This window comes from Podarcis raffonei, chromosome 9 (assembly GCF_027172205.1).
Source record: "Podarcis raffonei isolate rPodRaf1 chromosome 9, rPodRaf1.pri, whole genome shotgun sequence".
NCBI lineage: Eukaryota > Metazoa > Chordata > Lepidosauria > Squamata > Lacertidae > Podarcis > Podarcis raffonei.
The window spans coordinates 38,106,456-38,129,224 of record NC_070610.1 but is presented as its reverse complement, the minus strand read 5'-3'; the positions used below and the strand labels follow the sequence as shown (position 1 = coordinate 38,129,224).

At 39.9% G+C, this 22,769-nt stretch overlaps 1 protein-coding gene across 4 annotated transcripts in view; it reads right to left on the bottom strand.

Moving 5' to 3' along the window:
- The window catches only part of FSTL5 (follistatin like 5), a 362,814-nt gene that overhangs the window by 210,575 nt on the left and 129,470 nt on the right, over nt 1-22,769 (bottom strand). For all 4 annotated transcript variants that reach the window (XM_053402951.1, XM_053402953.1, XM_053402952.1 and 1 more), the window contains exon 4: nt 14,835-15,083. In XM_053402951.1, coding sequence (XP_053258926.1) covers nt 14,835-15,083 — 249 coding nt within the window. The remainder of the gene's footprint in view (nt 1-14,834; nt 15,084-22,769) is intronic.

Here is a 22,769-nt window from a genome sequence, read left to right as displayed (position 1 = left end):
CAGCGATGCCTTCCTCACTAATATGAATGGATGAAGCAGACTATTTGAACAAACGACTGTCCTCACAATTTTTTTGAAAAATGTTGTAAGTGTGTGTTGGGCATTGAGAAAGCATAAGCGTGCATGTATAAAACCTTGCAAAACTTTGCTTTGATTACTTACTACAAAGCAGAAAATTCAAAGTGAGCTACTGTGAAGAAATTACGAATAAACAAAAAAATGCCCCTCTAAACCATGAGCTCCCCTAAGCAATTTCCTCAAAACCTAATTACTAGTTTTGCTTTTTAAAATGGGACTTGTACGTGTGTTGTTAACACAGGCTTGTTTGTAAAAAGAAAGAAAAATAATAACCAAAACCATTAAGGAAAATAACATTAGATTATATATCCATAGATTAAATAGATGGAGCTGTATGTCACAAATCCTAGATAGATTAGATAGATAGATAGATAGATAGATAGATAGATAGATGATAGATAGATAGATAGATAGATAGATAGATAGATAGTGACCTCCTGTGATATCTGTAATGTTACATTTAATGCTGGTTCTTTAATATAAAAATTGATCATACAAATCTGTATTTTTCTTCCACCATCATGAAAACTTCTGCTTTAAAACTTCATCATACAATAAAGAAGATGGATGGAATCATTCGCCATCTGCTTAAGCAAATACACTTAAAGATGCTTCCACAAGTGTGATTAAGTGACAGCAGATCTAGGAGCAAAGAGTACTCAGATTTCAAAATGATGATTGTACAGCTGTAGCCTGCATCATTAGGGAGCCATAAAATTTTATGTTCCATTTGGATAGCAAGGACCTTTGTTGCAGATTTGGTGGAATGGGCAAATCAAGAAATGATCCATTTAGCAGTTGTGAATTTAGAAAGGCCAATAAAATAAGATCCTGTACTATTGTCACCATTTACCACCACCTAAGTTGGTTTCATGATTTTTCACTAGTTTACTATTTCTTTTTCCTACTGGAGCCATACTTTCTCAATGCATTATCTGTGCAAACCGCTGTGCACTGGTTTCAGCCAATCCTGAACTGAATCAGGCTAATTCAGGCTGATCTGTCTAGAGTGTGTCAAGGCAGCTACAAATCACTACAGAGTGGGCTGGGTCAGCGCAAATAAATATGTAGCAATTAGTGCTGATCTGTCGCTCAGAACAGTTTCTCGGGAATCCAGACAGACTGCCTCCAAACTGTTGCAATTATTAATTTCACCACCACATAAAGAGAATGTCAAGATGGGGAGGAGGGGAGATGCTTATTGAGAGCTGCAGGTCTTGGATCTTACCCCACACAGCTGACCTCCCACAGTGCTTACGGTGAGGGGATTGGAGATGCATCAATACAGAACTCTTATAAGTTCTTTCTCTTAGAAACAGTCTGGTGGAGTTTGGTGACATTTGTGTAGCCTGTTTTGTTTCCTTCGCAGTACAGTGTTACCTCTAGTTAGGAACTTAATTCGTTAACCTGAAACTGTTCTTAACTAGCGGTGTGCATTCGCTAATGAGGCCTCTTGCTGCCGATGCGCCGCTGGCACACGATTTCCGTTCTCATCCTGGGGCAAAGTTCTCAACTCAAGGTAACTCTTCCAGGTTAGCAGAGTTTGTAACCTGAAGCGTTTGTAACCTGAGGCATTTCTAACTCGAGGTACCAGTGTATATATACACCTGTTTGAATGATTTCCATAATTTCCCAATCAATCTCAGTCCCATCTTAACGCTCCCTGTCCTATTTTGTCTCTAGGTTTCAAGTTAGGTTTGTTTAGCTGTGTTCTGATTTCTGTGTCTGTCTTCATTAGTACTTTGTCATGTGTGTTCACACATAAGTATTGTGAATACATTGTACACAGTGGGCAATCAGCACCCATACAGTGTAATATCATATACATCAGGGTTTTTTTAAAGTATTTTTGAAGGGGGGGGGAGAACATTAAGGTAGTTAGCACACACACACTCCTAAAGCAACCTGTCTGCAAACTGGCAGGTTTAATCCCATCTTCGAGCACTACCATGTCATTAAATTTCATGCTCCTGTGTGTGAATACCAAAATGTTATGGCTATTTGAATTTTAAAACATGTTAAGGTAGCTAGCATGAAAACGCCTAACACTACCAAGGTTGATCACGTCCATAGGGGCTAGCATGCCTGCATATTTCATGATGCTATGTGAAAAAACCAAGAATATTATCTCCATTTTGGTTTTCCAGTTTGAGCCAATGGGATTTCCAAAGATTTCTTTTTCCGGGGCTATAAAATACAAGCAATCAGGGGGAGCCTGGGCTGGATTAGGACTGGATTGGTCTAGACCAAACAGTGGGTCTGTACGCAGCCCTATAAAAACAAAACAATAAAATTCATAATACAAAATGCATTAAAACTATAAAAAGAGAGAGCTACAAAAAATTTACAAAGCCATGCGTGGTGGTGTCAGTGGCCATATAGGCACACCAGTCTTAGTGAAATAAACATGGTTTTGCTGTCAGAAGATCTTTAAGGAAGGAACCAAGCAGTTCTGCAACTTTGGTATCACATTTGAAATGTTATCTGCCTCCACCTAACAGTCCTCTTAAAGCAGCGAAGTACAGAGCACACTGGAGGTGGTGAATGTAGTATGTTGATAGTTTCATGTGGGAGAAAGCTGCGCTTGAAGTGATCTGGCTACAAGACGTTTAGGGCTTTATAGGTAATAAGCAGGACTTCATATCTGGTGCAGTACTGAATCAGCCACCAGGATAGATTTTTAAAAACTAACAAATTAAAGTAATATACTCTGAAGAATGCTGCCCTGGTCGCACATTTGCATCAAGGGCAGTTTCTTGACACATTTCAAAGGCATACAGAGTGCATACCATTTTGTGCAGTTAGGGGGACCCACCAGTCTGTGGTTTGAATATGGTCCCCAGCTGAATTTGATATGGCTCTCTGCCCCACTCCTGCATTCATTAGCTCTTCAATGGAAGTAGCTTAGAGGGGGAAAGGCTTTGGTGTTTTGCAACATATGCAAATGTAATTCCTTCCTCAGCAGGAAGATCAAAGCAGAGGGGACAATATTTACAGCCAGTCAGTTGGGTGGCTCTGCCAGTCATTAGCTATGGTTTGTCTCCCAATCCCAATGAGCAGCAGCCACCATTGCCTGTCATTTATTCACATATCTAGAGTTCACTGACCTGTTTTGTTTTCTGTGCATCAGACAAATTGCTACCGAATACTGTAAGTTTCTTACTAAAGCTTTTATAATCCATACAACCAAGGAAGCCAGTGTTCTGCCAGCTTAATGGGTATAACTATGTTTTGATTGTATAATCTCTAATAGGTATAATTTAGGTTCACATCAGCAACAGGTGAGCACAGTGACGGCGGGGGGGGGGAGCTTTGGAACCTATTAAATGTATAGGAATATGAGCAATCTGTGTTCCATTATTTGTTTTGCTTCCCCCACTCCCTACTTATTAAACATTTTCAACAACATTCACATTCAACAACAAAAGCAGACACACCATAAGCTCTTAACAGATCGGAAACAAGTACCCTGCTGTTTTAGGCTGACATCAGCAGATTTTCACACAAAAATGTTTGTGTGTTTTCGCCCTCTAGACAATCAAAATCCTGGTCTCTAAATATTTCTGCCACCTGCTCCAGCTTCCAGAGAAACAAAGGTTTTTTTTTACATTTTCATATATATATATTTTTTAAAGCAAATATACTGTTTGAAACTTAATTGCTAGGACGTTAATAAAGATGAATACAAAAAAAAAAAAAAAGTCCAAACTCAAACTATAGTGAATGAAGGTTTCATAAGGTGCTGTCTGAATCACTTTTATTTCCTGGGGCACCCTTTTTTAATCTAGTTATAGTGCAATATTTTTTGTTTCATCTGTTTCTCCTATGTGCTTTCAACAGCTTCAAATTAAATCAATGTTATCATTATAGAAGAACAGAAAGCCTGTGGATCTAATTAGTTCTCCTTATTGGCCCAATTTGTTATCAATTTCATTAAATACAGACTTCAAGAGAAAAGGCTGGGACACATTTGCAAAGAACATTATCTTGAGAAATGTTTTCCTAGCCTTCAACAACAGCTGAACTTGAAATGAAGATTAATAAAAGAGAAATGTGACTGATTTGCAGTCAGATGGCATTTCCTTCTTATTCATCATATAACGCAAAGGGCCATAAATCCAAAGAGAGTTAACATTCTTGCCCTTTATGAACCTAGCATTCAAATGCCAGTTAGATCTTGAGTTAGTTAAGCCAGTTTAGTCCTGTTACCTTCAGTGGAATTAAATAATAGGAGTGCCCCTGTGTCTTTAAATATTCAGTGAGCAATAGATTTGAAAGCATATAAAGAATTCAGAAAGAACCAAGGGGGTTCACTGCACTACCACAGTGTTCGAGCGATTCAGATGCTTCTCTTAGAACCCTAAAAGTACACTTCAACTTGCAGAAAGTCTTCAATGTGACAACAGTCATTCACAGAAGCATGCATCATGCTGCATGATGCTGTGATACAAGAAGCAGCAAAACCCCACGTTACTCATGTGATGCTTCCAAGATTCATTTAGTGTTACAGATGTGCAGAAAAATGAAAGATACTTCAAATTCTCATACAACAGCCATGAACTTTCATTTGATTTTATCTGTTAGATTTGTAACTTGGTGAGTAAATTGTGCCTTATTATGAGGTCAGTTTGTGCATCCCTAAGCAATGATATTGAAAGATAAGGTGTGATTTACTTTTCGTATCTTTTATTATAATATAGTTTACAACTGGGTCCTGCCACAATAGGTTATATTGTAAGAATCATTTGTCTGTTCATATTTCAAGACAGCCTAAAACAGGTTCCTTGTGATGTTATTCAGGTCTCTCGCGGTGGGGGGTTGGGTTGAGTTTGAGGAACAGAAAATACATAAGGGACACCTTTCCCCTATCCCTCACAAGGCTTGTTATGGTGACTGCTGATAATGTTTTCTTGAGAAGTACAAACAAAGATTGTTTAAATTAATGCATTTGGCCAATATTTGTCCACTGGAGCCCAAACAGAATTTGTCTCTACAAAGAAATGCATGTCCACTTTTTTCTATTCCTATTCAGCAGTTCAGCTACCAACCACTGAGAAGCAAAGTGTGTATTTGTGTTATAGTAATAATAAAAAATCCATTACAATGATCAAAATACTAAAGGCATTCAATATAGAGTAGTCATGTCTATTCAACCTTCAGTAAGGATCATGCTGTCTTTTATCCAGATACAAGGCATAATAAAGAGAGCGTCTATTAAAAATGAAGCAAGAACAATGGGCACACCAGACATCAAAGCAAGTAGAAGATTAATGTGTGATTAGCAAAGGGAACTGGAAATGATTAAGGAGTAACTGATAAACAGTGTACTGTAGTTGACATATATGTGGATCACAACAAAAATTTTAAAGATAAAGTATCACAGCTCAGCATCACAGATTAGAAGTAGTACATCTGCTTTGCATGCAAAATGTCTCAGATTCAATCCATAGCATTCTCATGTAGGGCTTGGAATGTCCCCTGTCTGAAAACTGGCCAGTCAGATAATACCAAGCTAGCTGGAAAAATGATCTGATTCACTATAAGGCAGCACCCTATGTTACTTTCCTACAGACATTTCTTCACCATCTGCATTGTATTTCCTTGCATTGAAATGAATGGGGTGAAATAACATAATGACAATGTAATCAATTATGTAACTTATGTAAGTAATATAATTTTGCCATGATGGATAGTGAGGTGAATAGTGTAGATTTAGGCAGAAGACCAACTACAGTGGAACTGAAACATTGCTGGGTGTGACAAATACAAGGTGGAAAGAAAATGATCTTTTCTTACATCCCTGTTTGGCAGGAACCAAAAGAAGCCAACCTAAATTATATTGGGTGTCTGTGGAGTTATTACAGTACCAACAAGCAATCACTGAAACTGCCCTGCCTGCCACTGCATACCCCCTTACCCCCAAATCAGAGCGTTTGTAAACGGTGTGAAGGTGGATTTCACACACCACTCTGTTTTGTTTCCCCTGATTTTTTTCCCTTCAATTTTAAGGCTTACTTTCTTAAGTTTGAAGTACAATAATTATCTGCTTTCAGATTTCCCAGTAATCATGACATCTGCTTGGTCACTTGAGTACCAGCTTTCAGCTTAGGGTCCTTAGTTTATCAATTTCAATACCCTTGTTGAGTGAGATAAAAGGATCTTTATTTATGAGGAATGGGGTATGTGGAATAAGCTTATGCTTCCTAATATTTTGATCTAGAGATTTCCAACCCATTTTGTTATAACGTAAGAATTTTGACTGAGTTAGGAGTCCCATTCTCCATTGCTCCATGTTGCACTGACAACACCTTACATGTTGCAATGTCCTCTACTTGGGAACTTGCTTGACATTTGGAAACCAAATTCACAGGACCCCTTCTGTACATATTAGGAAGGCCCTGTTTCATAAATTGAAGGAGCATAGATCCAGCAGAACTGCCTAAATTAAATTAAATTAAATTAAACTGAAGTGTGGGAGGTAATTTTTCAAAATCTTCTTTCCTCTGAAATCTCTGGAGATTGCTCCAGAAAGTTGCCAATGTTCTAGAGCAGATTTGAGGTTTAAAGTGGAACAGGTAGCCAAGATCCAAGAGTGCCCCAACATATGAGTGGAAATCCACTCATGAAACTCTAAGATGTTATATTTAAATTAATTGCCAGTCACAGACTAAATTTATTTTGGTTCCTTCAAAATACTGACACATTAAAGGTCAAGGTACAACATTATCCTTTCTTAGCCACAGAAGTATCATCCTTTAGCAAAGAGTAACATCTTTTAACACAGAACTACACTGAGCATTTTTGCTATTTATTATTGTACAAATATTTCTTACCAGCCACTGTTCAGATTACTTTCAGAAATATTCATATTTTTGTATGGATGTTGTTCCTTTCCCATTCATTATATTTGAGGCAATCTGACCTTGTGTGTTCTCTTTTGTAGCTTCATATATTGTCTGCATACTAATCTATAATTTACAGTCTCAAAAGCAACTACTTGTGTGCATCTTTTCTGTCGCGTAAGAGAGATAAGATGCCCTGTCAAAGACTCAACAGCTTAAAGCAAATAAAGAAAGAAAGAAATACACCCCCTACTTACTGCTTCCAGAGTAACATGAAAAGGAGATTCCCTTATTTCCAAACCATTTTAGAACATCATCTGAAGCATGTGAGCATAAATCAGGCACAATGTGTACATATAACTATAATTACATATCACTATAATTATGTGACCAAAGTTCCTATAGTTAAGAAAATGACGTCAGGTGCATTTTGGAAAATAGTAAGACTGCACATATTCACATTTAGGCTATGTTACTCTTGCTTTACCATGCAACATCATTATCCAGAATTCCTTTGAAGGCAACTATTAATATACATATTTGCCACCCTATAAGTGTCACCATCTGTCCTGCTTCCTGCCTACTGTCCTGGCCCCTGCTACTTTGTACAGCTGGCTGCCACCACTCTCCCTGTCACCTGCCAACCCTGAAGATTCCCACTGCCGTGCCTACTCAGTCATCCTCTTCAAATCATTACAAAATCTTCAAGGCAATGAAATGAGGCATGAAAATACTTTCACTGCATTGAAAGTTCTCATTTGCCATGTGTGACAGGATATAACCAAAGAAAACAAGAGAGAGAAAATTTCTTCCCACCAGGAGTGCTGCCCTTTCATTTTGTTTCTTGGGTTTGTTCTAGTCACAGTGACTTGAGAATAATGTTGCAATTCAGTTGTTAGATAACATGATAACCTTTTATTTTGGAGTCAGTATATATACCCCTACCATTTTTCTCACAGGAGTCCAGAGCAGCATACACATAATTTTTAAAATCATCGAATTAAAACCAATGCTAAGCTACATACCTGATGGGGAATGCAACCCCATCTAGAAGAGGTCACACGCCTAACTCCGGGACTCAAGAGCCACATATCCACAGTACCTCCACCGTCTTATCAGGATTCAGCTTACTGTACTCTAGCCAGCCAGTCTCTGCCTTCAGAAACCAGTCTAGCTCATGAACAGCTTCTCCTGATTCAAAAGGAATTGCGAGATAGAACTGCATATCATCAACATACTGAAAACGCCTCTGTCCAAATATTCTGCCCCAATGATAGGAGCATAACCACTACAGCTTGGTACCACGCAGTATCAATCCAGCAAGCAGCAAGATACCATGATTAATGGTATCAAAGACTGGCAAGTGGTCAAGAAGAGTCAACAAGGTAGTTTCCCCCATAAAGGTCAACAATCAGGGCAACCCAGGCTGCTTTGGTGCCAGAACCAGGTCTGAAGCTAGACTGAGATTGGACCACTGGTCCAGTTAGCTAGGGATGAAGAAGAAGAGTTTGGATTTGATATCCCGCCTTTCACTCCCCTTCAGGAGTCTCAAAGCGGCTAACAATCTCCTTTCCCTTCCTCCCCCACAACAAACACTCTGTGAGGTGAGTGGGGCTGAGAGACTTCAAAGAAGTGTGACTGGCCCAAGGTCACCCAGCAGCTGCATGTGGAGGAGCGGAGACGCGAACCCGGTCCCCCAGATTACGTGACTACCGCTCTTAACCACTACACCACACTGGCTCTCGTTGGAAGTCCGATGATGGAAGTTGTAGTCCAAAACAGCTGGAGGCCAAGGTTTGGGATAACCTGGTCTAGATAATCCATTTTATTCTTACATATATTCAGTCAGTCAGTTCCCACTCTCTCTAGGTGCTTCCAGATAGGGAGCTTAATTTGCAAAAGAGTCACTGAGTTATTGCCAACAAGATGTTGTTGTTATACTTACTGGATTTCCCCGGGAAAGGGTAAACCTGGATTAAATGGAGAGAAATATTGGGGGAGGGAATAAGGGCTGGCAGTTTGATGCCAACAATGGCATGTAGATTCTGCACAAAACTGCACAACTTGTGTGCACAAGGAAACACCTTTAATCGTGTTGCCCAAGAAAAGGATATTTATGACTGGACAGTAGTTATCAAACAGCTCTGGGTCCTGGGAGGGGCTTTTTAAAGAATGGGCATGTTTCCTTCATGGTGGCAGACACCCCTCCCACAGTATTTGAGTTGGACTTTGTCTCTGTGAACTTCTGTTCTGTTCTCACTTACCCTTCTCTGCAGGGAAGAAGCATAACATACATATATAAGCCTATTTATTAGAAAATCTTTATCACAATGTCTGCATCATCTAGGGGAACAGAGGATATGAAATCTTTTTATAATTTGTGTTTCCAACGCTACTTTAGAGGGGCAGGCCCTAGGCAGATGGCAAAAAAAAAAACACAAAAAAAGTGTGTACAATTTCCACAATAAGGACGTGAATCAGCAGGGCTACAGACTGTGCAATTCACATACCTTGAGTGACAACATGAAGTCTCTTTAATTGCCAGCCATGAATTTCCTCCTAGTTACTGCACAATGTGTTTGGAGTGCAATGCCTGATGACATCACTGCCCACTTTCACAGTTTATTGTTACACAGAAAAGAAGTTCAGTTCCCAAGATAAAGGACAATTCTGAGCTTCTGAATGCAGAAGCTAGCCATCCGTTCATGCTGACAGGACATACAGTTAAGGACACTGTCAGAATCAGAGTGGAACATTTTCTAAATCATTTGCAATTGCCACCCACAGCGGGTTGTTAATGGCACATTGGCACCAATCAACAGCATGTTGTTTATTACTGTCATCAAACACTTCTCTGTTCTCTCACTTGACCAGCCTGCAACAGTGCTGGGCAGAAGGAGATGGCTGAAAACCAGCTGAAGTAATGGCCAAGGTGGCTTCTGAACACACTCAAAGATCTGTCGTTCCAGTTAACTCAAAAAATGAGAAGCTTTGTGATTCATCTGTCTAGATATCCCTACACACTACCAGCATGGTGTAGTGGTTAAAATGCTGGACTAGGACTTGGGAGACTAGGGTTTAAATCCCCATTCATCCAGGAACACCACTGAGTGACATTCAGCTAGTCACGATCTACCTGCCACCACTGTTGTGGTGGTCAATGAAAACAGAATCCCATTTCATATCTCCATAGGAAAAGCCTAGCAATGAGAAGCATTTACAAAAGTACCAAAACAGTGTCCCTGGAACTTATTATATAACACATACTGTTCTCTAAGTTTACTTGCGAATGAGGACACCACGAATACCTGTCTCTGCTCTTCAGTTACTGAATGTTACTTCCTCCCCTGAAATTTTGTTCAGACCCATCATCTGATGACAGCATTACAAAATATTGAGAGTAAATAAACAATTACAGAACAAAAAACACACAGAGAGATTTACCAATGTACCTGCAGTATGGAATGAAGGGAGAGAGCACTAAACAGGTTGAAACGCTGCATCTTTCTTAGCTGAGATATGAAAACTGTGGTTTTATGTATTTTGTGTAGTTTACTTTTTTTCCCCAGGAACACGCTTCAGCTTTCCACCATGAAATGAAACAGGACAACATATTGAAATGTACACATATGGTTGGCAGCATCTAACAAACTCATCACTAGATTAGCTCATGGTTCATGTCCTCCCACTGATCTACAAGCCAGCAAATAGTATAAGAAAATATGTTGTACAACAGCAAAGAACAATCAAGAAGACCTAGCTAGTTTAGAATCTCCCTTATCTTGATAGATGTGGTCTGTGACTGAGTTCCTCATTGAGCTGAGTCTGCACAGGAAGAATTCAGGTCAGACACCAGGGAAAGACAAGGAGGCAATTTATCCCTGCCTCAGACACCCAATTTGTGTGCTTTTACAAGTGAAGGGAAGAGTCACTTCCTCTATTTTTGGAGGGGTAGGATAGAAGAAAGAAAGTGACAAAATAATGAGCGGGAATCAAGTTTCCAAATTAAATTCCCCATGGCCATATCTGTGCATACTTTATCAACATACAGGAACAGATGCCAGACACTTTGGGCTCCTCTTTTATATACGTTGTTAAGCCTGACTGGTGGCCTGCCATAGGGCCAATGCAAAAGCGCTTTCCTGACAGGCAGAAAGTGTTGGCTAAAGTTCTCTGTAACAGTTAAAACTGGAAATATGACAATCTCTGAAAAGTAGTACTTACATAGCTTTAGAAGGCGTAGTATGACTCCAGATAAACCATTTATTTTCTGCTTAAATTATAATGTAAAGGTAAAACTGCCGACCTTCTGATCAGCAAGCCCAAGAGGCTCAGTGGTTTAGACCACAGCACCACCCTTTTAAATTCTAGTATACAGTGGTTTCAAATACGGTATCCCAAGATAGCTGTGCAACAGAATTTCCCTTCACTGTCTCTTCTCCCGGCACACCCCTGAACCCTGCCCCAAAACTGCTCCAGAGGGTTAGGAGAACCCCCAAAAGAGACTAACAGGGTGCAGGGGGTAAAGAAAGGGAAGGGAAGTTTCACTGCAAGCCATAACTCTTTACAGTAATGAAATTTCTCTGTTGAATACTGCCCATAATATTTAAATTATGAGTATTTTTACAGTCGGATATTATAATCCAACCATAATAATGCTGCAAAATGTCATGATCCAAATCAGATTCTGTTCAAGCTCTATGAAAAAAATACATTTTGATAGACATAATGAACATTCTTCTTATTATGAACTACTATAGCCGATAGCTAACCTGCCATTTCTGAGATTCCAATTGATATGTACAGACAAATTGGGTCAATACCACTAAAGAACAAACCATGAGGTTCCTTTTGCTTAGGGTGCCACTACTTTGTGGGAGGGATTCAAATGCAAACTGGAAATTTAGGTTTCCACAATTAAAGTGAAGTAGAACACACTGTTGTCCTGGCACAACAAATCCACTTTATTTATTTTTTAAAAAATTGCAGTTAGGACTGTGATGGGGAAATGCATAGAAAAGGATGGGATAAATGGATGATTAACCAGAATATATACATAAACACCCTGCAAGCAAATCAGGATGAATGTTCATTGTTGTATAACCATCCTGCAAGCAAAGTAGAACAAATGTTCAATAAAGATCAGACATGCTCTAACCTCCATGTAAGCTTTTTTGAATGAAATCAGGAAGAAAACACAATAAAGAGGTCATCTGGAGGAGCCATTAGCCGTCTTACTGTCAAATGTCAAACATCCTGTTGTATTTTTAAAGGACAGTATAAGGAGAGGTGGGACATGGGTGGTGCTGTGGTCTAAACCACTGAGCCTAGGGCTTGCCAATTGGAAGGTCAGCAGTTTGAATCCCCGTGATGGGGTGAGCTCCCGTTGCTTGGTCTCAGCTCCTGCCAACCTAGCAGTTCGAAAGCACATCAAAGTGCAAGTAGATATATAGGTACTGCTCCAGCGGGAAGGTAAATGGTGTTTCTGTGCACTGCTCTGGTTTCGCCAGAAGTGGCTTAGTCATGCTGGCCACATGACCCAGAAGAACTGTCTGTGGACAAACGCCGGCTCCCTCAGCCAGTAAAGCAAGATGAGCACCGCAACCCCAGAGTCGTTCACAACTGGACTTAACTGTCAGGGGTTCTTTACCTTTACCTTTTTATAAGTAGAGGTAGACATCAAGCATGCAAAATTTCATCCGTATAATTCATTTCCAAATAACAGTGTTCATTACTGGTCAGGGCAAACTACTGGTTCACTAGTAAATTTGCATGCATGAGGAACTCCCACAGGTAGCTTGATGGGAGGGTGAGAAAGCACACTCTGTAGAGGATAAATGGTTCTTATCCAGGATGGTTAAATGCTTCCTCCAGTATCAGAAGATAAACAAGAAACAAGACGCTGTACAAGACAGAGCTTTGGTCTGAGAAAGCAGAACTCAACTTAAATTCTGACAGCAGGCACTCTGGTCTGTGAATCTCAGCTATTTGCAGCAAAGGAGTTAAATGAAAAAGTTACATCGAGCAGAATGTAAATGCACATTAACAACATGTACAAGTGCTCCTGAGTTTAATTGTTCTGGTTGTCACATATGAGACCATCCTTCAATATAATGCAGAACCGCTAGTCTAATTTCAGCTCCCACACCTTTCACCCTTCCAATAATTATGCATTCTTCCTAAAATGCCATCCCATCAGCATCTACTTCACTTCCTTTGTTGCGTGACCTCCACAAGTCGAGTCAGTCAACTGTTATGCTAAACTTTTAAACTGAAATTACTATAGGCTCCCCCAAATGCAAAAGTTATTAGCAGGGCAGCAATTATGGAATGGAGAAAATGCAGTGCAATGGTCACTGCATTTCTATTACACTGCAGAGATGAGCCAACAAAACAAAACAAAATTGCCTCATTTGTATTGCATTCATATTAAAAATGTAGGCTGGATTTTATTCCAATGCAAGCAGACTCTTATAAAACATCTTGTGGACCTCAAATTTAAAAGGCTCCATTATGTACTAACAGAACTGAAATTGTATCCATAACTTTAACTTCTTCCTTGGCATTAGGCTTGTCAGAATAAACTGAATATAAAAGCTCTGCCTCATGTTCTGTATGAAATGCTCCTGTATGTGTGTTTTCTGCATGGAAAAAAGGGGTCTTGCCACCTCTAACAGTTATTGTTAGATTAATCATTTCTTTGTGCTCACAGTGGGGGAACTTAAAGATCACTTAAAAATACCAGCTTATGTCTCTCACCCCTATGGATATGCACTAAAATGTACATGGGCTTAAAATGCAATCAAAGTGCAGGATCATGTCTATAATTAAACTCCATTGTCTACAGAGCACACATCCCTTAACAGAGCAGTTGGAATGGATACGGCACTTCCAGAACCAAGTTAGGGGGAAATGAACTAAGCAGAAAGGCACAAATCAATGGTCAAGACTTAAGCAAAACCTAACCGGTAACTCCATATGCATTTGATCAACGTGAGATGAATTTATTATAATTCTTGAAGGCATTTTAATGAGCAACATTGTATTCATGGTGAAGTGTATATGAAGAGGGGTTAATTGTATGAGTTAAAGACACACATCTTTTTAAAAATATGGCTTCTCAGTTGGAAAGAACTTAAGTTCTGCATCACATACATGCTTGGATTTTATGGGTACTTCTCAAACCAGTATCAGAGAATAGCAACCCTATTGTAAAAATCTGCACATAAATTAGGCCTCAGTAATGGACCTGACTGAGAAGTTCAATTACTGTAAAATTGTCACGGGCTCTCATTTTCTGAATTTTCAGCACCCATTAGTTTTGCATTGTATTGCCCTGTGACTTCAAAAGCCCCAAGACTTCTCAGAATCACATGAAACAATTTTTTTTAAAAAAAATATCAAAATAAACATTAATATTTGTCCCGACAGATAAAAAGAGTGAAAAGCAGAATCAAAACAGCAGTGACAAACAAGATAGAAGCCAGGATCTTAAAATAACACAAAAGCTTTAGACAACAAGGCAAGATAGAATGGTAACTCAAAGATTAGGCTTCTAGCAGGAAGCTATACACATGCAGCCTCTGCAGTGGTTACATATTTCTCCATTAAACTCTGTAACTGCTTTACTTTATCACAGTTTTATTCACCTCTTCAAACCAAGGTCATAGGAATCTTGGTTACAACAGTGTCAAAAGCCACGCTTGATCTATATTCCAAGGCTTCTCAGAAAAGACACAGAGAAAACTGGGCGTAGCTGAGACACATATCTAGGGGAAGAGAGTTTTGTCAGATTAAGTTCTCCTACCATTTCTTCACAATACACCGTGCAGAATTTTATCAGTGCTCCAGCTGAATTAACTTCAAAATATGCAGCTGGCTAGAGTCTTCAAGGCATTGTCCAAACGCGCTTACCTTTGAAGAAGCAGTCTTCGTTGTGAACGATGGTAATCTTTTGCTTTTTCAGGCAGGCGGCTCGGTGTACTTCACAGTGGTTTTCGTAGAATTCACCATCTGAGCCACACACAGGCTTGAAGTGAGGCTTGCAGTGCTCCATGCAGACACACTCTGCTTGCCCTGTTCCTCTGTTAACAACACAGTGCCTACCCAAACCACAGTACTTGTTTTCACACGACCCAAGGTGAGCATCATGATTTGCGTATCCTGAAGAGAAAAATAAGAAAATGCCATCAGATTGTATGTCATCATCACCTGAGGGTTACTGTCATACACAAAGTGCTCAGAAATAATCAAAAGCAATGAAGAAACAAATTCTGGAAACCGGCATAGTCTACTCCATATCCATCTATTGCTACACAAGAATAAGGGGGCAGAAATAGAAAAGGGTGGTGTATACTGGGGTGGTCATCAACTAACCTTTACTCAGAGTAGACCCATTGAAATGAATATGAGTTACATCCATTAATTTCAATAATGTCTATCAGAGTCAAAGTTAGTTGAATGCCACTCCTGGAATTTGCAAGAAATTGTTTTGGAAAGCAGACTTACTCAACGTGATAATTTCAGCAATTTTCCTGTCAATGAAAATTGCTTTTGGACAATTCAAGTACTCAGGAGTCAGGGAAAAATTTTTTTGGGTGGGGGAAGACTGAGGTATATGTCCTAAATGGAAGGGAGAAAAAGGACCCAGCCATGGTACATGAAAATCTGTTTTAAGATTCACTTAATGACATTTAATGGTGTTGTTGATTAGCGGTGGCTTGTTCCTATTGAGCATGGTGGGGTGAAGCCCAAATAGCAGGCGGAGCCTGAGCCAATGACAAACAGAATTAACTGCTTCTAATTTTGTCCCTATCCTTCTTTCCATTGAGACTAAGGAGGCAGTGCCACCACCACTTGGACTGGATGTAGATAAGAACAAAGGCTAAAGTCCATTTCATTGGAGTAGCATATATACAGTAATTTAGGGCTGGAGTCCTAAATATGTATCGGGACCTATACAAGGAAATAATTCATATCACTTCAGACCACTGAAGAGAGCTTCTTCACATGCTTCATTTAAAGGATCAAAGTCCTGCAAAACCAGTTCTGTTCTCCTTTCCTGCTACTCGAGCATTCTTCATTGGAAATTCCAAAGAGTGTTACCCAAAGCAAACACGCCACAACCGAGTGAAATTCTTTAGGACTGTCATTTTCTCAGATTTTAGGTGCTGTCTCGGAAATTGGGTTTAACATCCTGAGGGGCAGTGCCCAGTTGTGCACCTTCAAAGAAGGCCTCATCCTGGGATTCAGTCCCCAAACCTCACAGGCTCTTCCCCAGGTCCTCACGCATGCATCATAACATTTTTTTAAGTTCAACCATTGGAAACACAACACCATCTATACCAATAAAAGTTATATGTGCATCTTATTTAAAGTATCGACAGTTCTTGTAACTCAGGTTCCCTCCAGAAGCCCTTCTTTTTATTGTGCATTCTTGATCATTTATAGTTATACACAATCCTGCTTTCACTACTGTTCATACCTGCAAAAGGGGGGGGGGGTAACATGCTGTTTTGTTTCCAATCAGTGCTTACCCATAGCATCCTACTGAAATGTTATAGCTTTTCATGTTTGGGGATAGGGGTGTCCTGCTTTTGTTGTGCTATAGTGCAAGGGTGTTGCTCGAGATGACAATAATGTGGCAGCATTGGGAAAGCACTGTAGAACAACATGTGGATGGTTCAGTATAAATTCATTGCTAGTTCACTATTATTGCATGAATGACATGTGGTAGAAAAAAATTAAAATCAAGGGGACCTCATTCTGCTGAGGAGTGTGTGTGTTTGTATTTGTAGAATTGGTTGTCATGCAATCTATTAAACACTTTGAGACTTCTGAATGCTGGCCTACATACTATTTTATTCAAGGTTAATTAGCTCAGATTAGTTAAGGTAAAGTAGTCGGCCTATATTGACTCCTACATCAGCATACTTACAGGGGATTAAAAGCCTTTTGCTGTGTTCAGTTTAGCCCTCATTCCCAGAAAGTCAACCTTAGTTAGGAGAGGGAACTTTGACCTGCTCAAACAAGAGCTGAGATCCAGGGGGTCTTGTTCTGCATGCGCAACACATTCATATGCACACTAGGTTTTCTGTATTATTCTCCCTTACTATAGCTCTCTATGCGGCTCATTTGTGCAAGCTGATAAATAGTTTAAATCCAGCAACAAACCCTGGGAGTTTTGAAAGTCTCTTATTTGCCATACTTTTTTTTTTTTTTAGTGGCACCGATGGGGAGACTATATTACTGGAAACTCTGTGTGTGAGAGAGAGAGGCAGGAGGAGAGAGAGAGAGTCTATCTACAGTACAGATCAGTATGGATTAATGAATCCTCAAAATAACACCACCGAGGAGAGGGCTAAGAGAGACCTAGTGGAATTATATACTGCAGATTGCATAGCATGACACAAGTAAATATGATGATATACTGCAGATGCAGTTATTCTATTCAGTGTACTGTAACCATAAATTCTATTTGCACTCGCTTAAAAAAAAAAAGTAAAGCACTATCAATTATTTCAAGAGGTATGAAAAACGCAAAAGCATATCTTCAAATTCCCCGGGAATATTTTGTTACATGGCTATATTTCTATTTGATTTTCCCGAGCAGCTAAATTCTTCAACACATAACACATACTCATTGGTAAGGAATACTATATGCATGTATGAGGTAAGTAGAGATGTGGACAAAAAGGACATACACTCAGAATGTTTGATTCACACCCCCACATCCCCAGCGCAACTCAGATGATGCAAACTAAGAATCTGTCAGTATTTGTTATGTATTCAGTGGTCTGTGTTTGCCTGAGTTTGAGTCTGGACTAAGGAATCTGAGCTCCTGTGTTCTGATTCGATACAAGATATCCAATCACAGAACATTTCAGGATGTGGGTCTCTGCCATTGGCCCTTAAACTCTGAGTCATGATTTGCTGCTTAGAAGTTTAGACAGCCAATCACGTTGGGAGTGGGAGTGGCCCAGGCTTTCAGAAATTTATATAAGCAGTTGTTTTGCCCCTGTTGTCCAGTTCTGTTAGTTCAATAAAGTTCCTTGCTGTTATCACTGTGTCTTGCCTCGTGGGAACCCACCTACACTTAAATATTCATGTACACATATTGCTTTACAACAGTTTATCTTGTAGGCACAGTGCATGCTCAAATACTTCCTCACCATGTGTAACTCACTACCATAAACATTGAGATAGCAGACATAAAATAAAATTTTTGGGAGAAAACTGATTTTCAACTGTAACTACAAAAACTGAGAGAGAAACTGCTGTGGATTTCTTATTTGCTAACTTGAGTAGTTTTTCTATTACATACTTTCAGCAGCACATCCATATTAATTATGCCAGAGTTGTTATATTCCATATAACTCTATGCTCAAATGTATTTCTCCTAAAACAAATGAGTATATATCTGGATTTTAATGGACAGTGCACTCCAAGGAAGCTCTACAGAGACTCATTAACCATTTTGTCCAAGCCCGTAGGGGTTTGGCTGCACCATCAGCCTGACAAAGATCAACATGCAGGTTCAGGATTGTGCCAGCGCTCCACACATCAGCATTGATGACTACACGCTTAAGGTATGCACTGAATCAGGAAGGTTTGGGGCATCACATGGCAGAACAGAGTCTCAAACAATGGTGTGCTTTCCCAGCCCCCATTCCCAGCATGTTTGCACTCCTTTCTCAGTGATTTCCTATGCTAGCTTGGTCATCTACATCTATTGCTGCCAATAATGTTGACAAGCAAACATCTTCAACAGATGCCACTGGCTGCATTCAGTGTCATCTGGTGTGGTGATTGACTCCTTCAAGATTCATTTTCAAAATTCATCATCATCTATATTATCATGCTGTACAGAAAATGAATGACTTTTCGTACTCCAGGAGGAGACACAATTGGGCCTCCCCTGGATTTCCGAGAACTGCTTTTCTTCACTATCCACTATAAGCTTCTTCATCAAAGCTGTACAATGAGTTTGCACAAGCTATCAAATCAAGACAGTTCTCCTTCCTGCCCATTAGCAGGAGGTCTATCAGCTCTGTGCTGTGGAAGAGCATGCTGAAACATGCCAACAAATAGCAGCAGTCATTCCATTGAAAAAAACAAACATTGATGCTTTTGGGTGGCCATCAAACAGCTGAACAGTGACATAGCCTTATATGCACAAAATGCTTGCAGTACAATAACCAATACAGACAAGCAACAATTAAAACTGTAAACCAGCCATTAGTCAGTGGTTAATAGAGTAGTTCATACAACATGCAAATACACCTTCTAAGTGCATTTGCTGCAATTAGACAAAGTGTAATTCATTTGTACAATATCCAGAAAGGTCATTGTACTATTCAAATAAACAGAAGGATCATATCCATTCTGATATTAATTTTCTATGACTAATGGTAAACAACGTCCAGGCAGATTAAATCAATTTTATCTAGTAATCATGGTCACACATACATTCACTTGCACTATACACTAGATAATTCACAATCGCCAGCTTACATAAACTGGATATAATTTAATCGTGGAACAATATGTCTTTACATATTGCATAACAATATGCAGGGCACACATGGTTTGAATTCTGTTTTACTGGCTGTGGATAGTCTTAATAAGAATGCCTACTAACATTGCAAAGGTAAGAAATGTATAGCCAGCCTGCAATGTCCTGTAGGTGACTGTCTCCACTGTTCACCTGATGCCATGCCCACTTACACATTGGAACATGTAGCTGATGCCAGTTTCTCACTTTGCATTACCTATATCATACTAATTGCAACATTAGTCTGTTGCAAAGCATAATATGCAGCCTTCCAGTGTTCTGTCAAATGAAGAGATGAGTTTTAAAGGACACAAGGGTCATGAAGGCTTTCCAACAATTGTGCTTATTGGAGGAATGTAACTTAGATGAGCTTCATATGTCTTTCCAACATCCCTGCAATATGGGCTTTTATAGTAACAAATGAGCATGAGTCCTTTTTGAAACAGTATTTGCAATAGTATTTCCATCACAGGCACTGATTTGCACCCAACATTGGGGTGCTGACATCACTGTTGATTTGGGAGAGACCTACCAGGCCTGGTTTGACATCCCATCAGGCCACGCCATGTCAGGACGACATCCTGCCAGGCTTCCTCTGCCCCCCTCAAGATGGGGGGGGCGTTATTCCCATCTCAGCGGACATGGGGGGGGCTGTAGAGGCTTCAGCCCCATAGAATTCGTGTGCCTGTTTTCCACCACCCTCCCACCTGCAAAACAAATATTTTGATCCTGAGCTCAAATGTGTTTATTTGTAGCTTTGTATTTTCCTAATTGCTTTGCCAGATTCTCCCTTACTATGAGAATGAGAGAGGAGCAAAGCAGGAACATTATACCTGATTTAAGGAGATCTCCAAAGGGATAAATAAATTAGGTGGTGTGCCAACAGGTGAGGATGATAAAACAGCAGTGAAATGGGTCATGGACTATCAATATGCAATTGACAACAAGTCACTATTATGATCAATTAACTGTTCAGTGGTAGTAGTAGATTTTACATTATCTAGGTGCCAAATGTATCGGCATTTACTGTACACGGAAGGAACATTTTATCTGTCCTAAATTTAGCAGGCTAATTATTATTCCTATGTGTACGAGGCATCAGCTGCCCGTGTAAACCCAAAGTCTTTTATACAATACACTGGGATGGGGAATGTTTTTTAGCCCAATACCTGCATTCTGTTAAGGACAATTTTCTGAGGGCTCATGCCACTGGTGGCCAAGGCCAGAAGAAAAAGTTGGCAAAGCACCGAAAGTAAATTTTAGGTTTGTACAGTAGAGTCTCTGTAAACACTTGCACACCCCTCTCTCCTCCATTCGGACAAGCAAGAGGCATTATCAGAATTGAAGGACACATTGCAGCCAAGACAAAAGCACTTGGGTAATAAAACTAGGCTAGTGGGATGTAGCTGGGGGAGAAAGGAGAGAGAATTGCCGAAAATTTATTCCCTTCTCATTCCACCGACAGAAGCCTTAGTGGCAGCTAAAAGACACCACTGGATGCAATTCATTACATATACAGAACAAATTGTTAAATGTCCTGCTTGGGGTAGAATTGTCAAATTCTTGAGGCCGAATTCTATAAATCATTACTATGCTTGGATTGGAAAGCATACAACAGATCACAGGCGGGCAAGTATTCAGAATTATTGCACCATATGGAGACATCACAATGTACTGTGTTGCTAGACTTCTTTTTGGGCTTCATTTATTATTGTAATTGACTCTCTACTATCTGAAGGGAAAAGGCTAACAGTGTAAAGAAAATAATTGGACCGCAGAATATTGGTGCAATGATATTACACCCATTTCCTCCTAGAAAAGATGCTTACTGTGACAGCAATTATAAACCCAAAGAAGCTGCAAAAAGAGAAAATTCAATAATCCTTGCTAGGGATCCTTAGGAAAGGGGTCAAAAATAAAACTTCCATTTTTTTAATGTCCTTATACAACCTAATGGTGTGACCACACTTTGAGTACTGTGCACAGTTCTGGTTGTCAGGTCACAAAAACGATATTGCAGAGCTGGAAATGGTACAGAAATGGGGAGCAAAATGATTGGAGACCTGGAGTAACTCTCCTACAAGGTAGGGTAACTTTTCAATTTAGTAAAAAGGTGAAGAGTGGGGGATATTAATTAATGTTCTTACATTTATATCTCCCCCCATTTATTCCATTATGAAACGCAAGGCAGCATCTACATGTTTCCAAGACTCACCCAGACATTGACTGCACCCAGACCTGCTTAGTTTCAGGAAAACAGTTTCTTTCTGTGACTTCAGACTATATCCTGAGACTATTTATATATGATGGGTATATATACAATTGTGCATGGTATGGGATTAACTAAAAAGAGAAAGCTCATAATGGAATCAGATTGTTAAGAGTATTTTTATGGCAATAAGAGTTCTTTGACGTTACAGTCATATTCCCTACTTTCTCAAAAGCAATCATGTATATCATTACTTTCTAAGTGTATTCTTGTGTGAAATGGAAAGATAGATGGTACTGGACTTTCTGTCCATGTTCAAAATAAATTCATATTTAAAGTTCTATTACATAAAGAAAATAGACATAAATGTGACGGGTTTTAGAACAGTATCCTTCTACACAGAACATGTCTTTTCTCCATGCCCTCAAACATCAAAACAGGAAATGGGGAGGTTATAGCTGGTGAGTGAAGGGTTAAGCATCTTCTATTATTGGGCAAGGTGATTTAGATGGTGGTCGCTGAACAACTCCAGGTACGCCTGGAGGACGTGGATCATTTGGATTCTTTCGAGTCGGGATTCAGGCCTCATCATGGCACTGAAACTGCCTTGGGCACGCTGGTTGGTGATCTCTGGTGGGTTAGGGACAGAGGTGAAAGCTGTTTCCTGGTCCTGCTGGATCTCTCAGCAGCCTTTGCTACCATCAACTATTACATCCTTCTGGACCATCTAGAGGAGTTGGGAGCTGGGGATACTGTTATACAGTGCTTCTGCTCCTTCCTCCTGGGTCGTGTCCAGAAAGTGGTGTTGAGGGATGAGTGTTCAGACCCCTGGGCTCTCACTTGTGGGGTGCCTCAGGGTTCTGTCCTCTCCCCCATGCTTTTTAACATCTACATGAAGCCACTGGGAGAGATCATCAGGGGGTTTGGGCTGGGTGTCCATCAGTATGCAGATGATACCCAGCTCTATCTCTCCTTTAAATCAGAACCAGTGAATCTCCTGTGTGAAGGAGGCAGTGAATCTCCTGTGTGAGTGTCTGGAAGCAGTTGGAGGATAGATGGTGGCTAACAGATTGAGGTTGAATTCTGT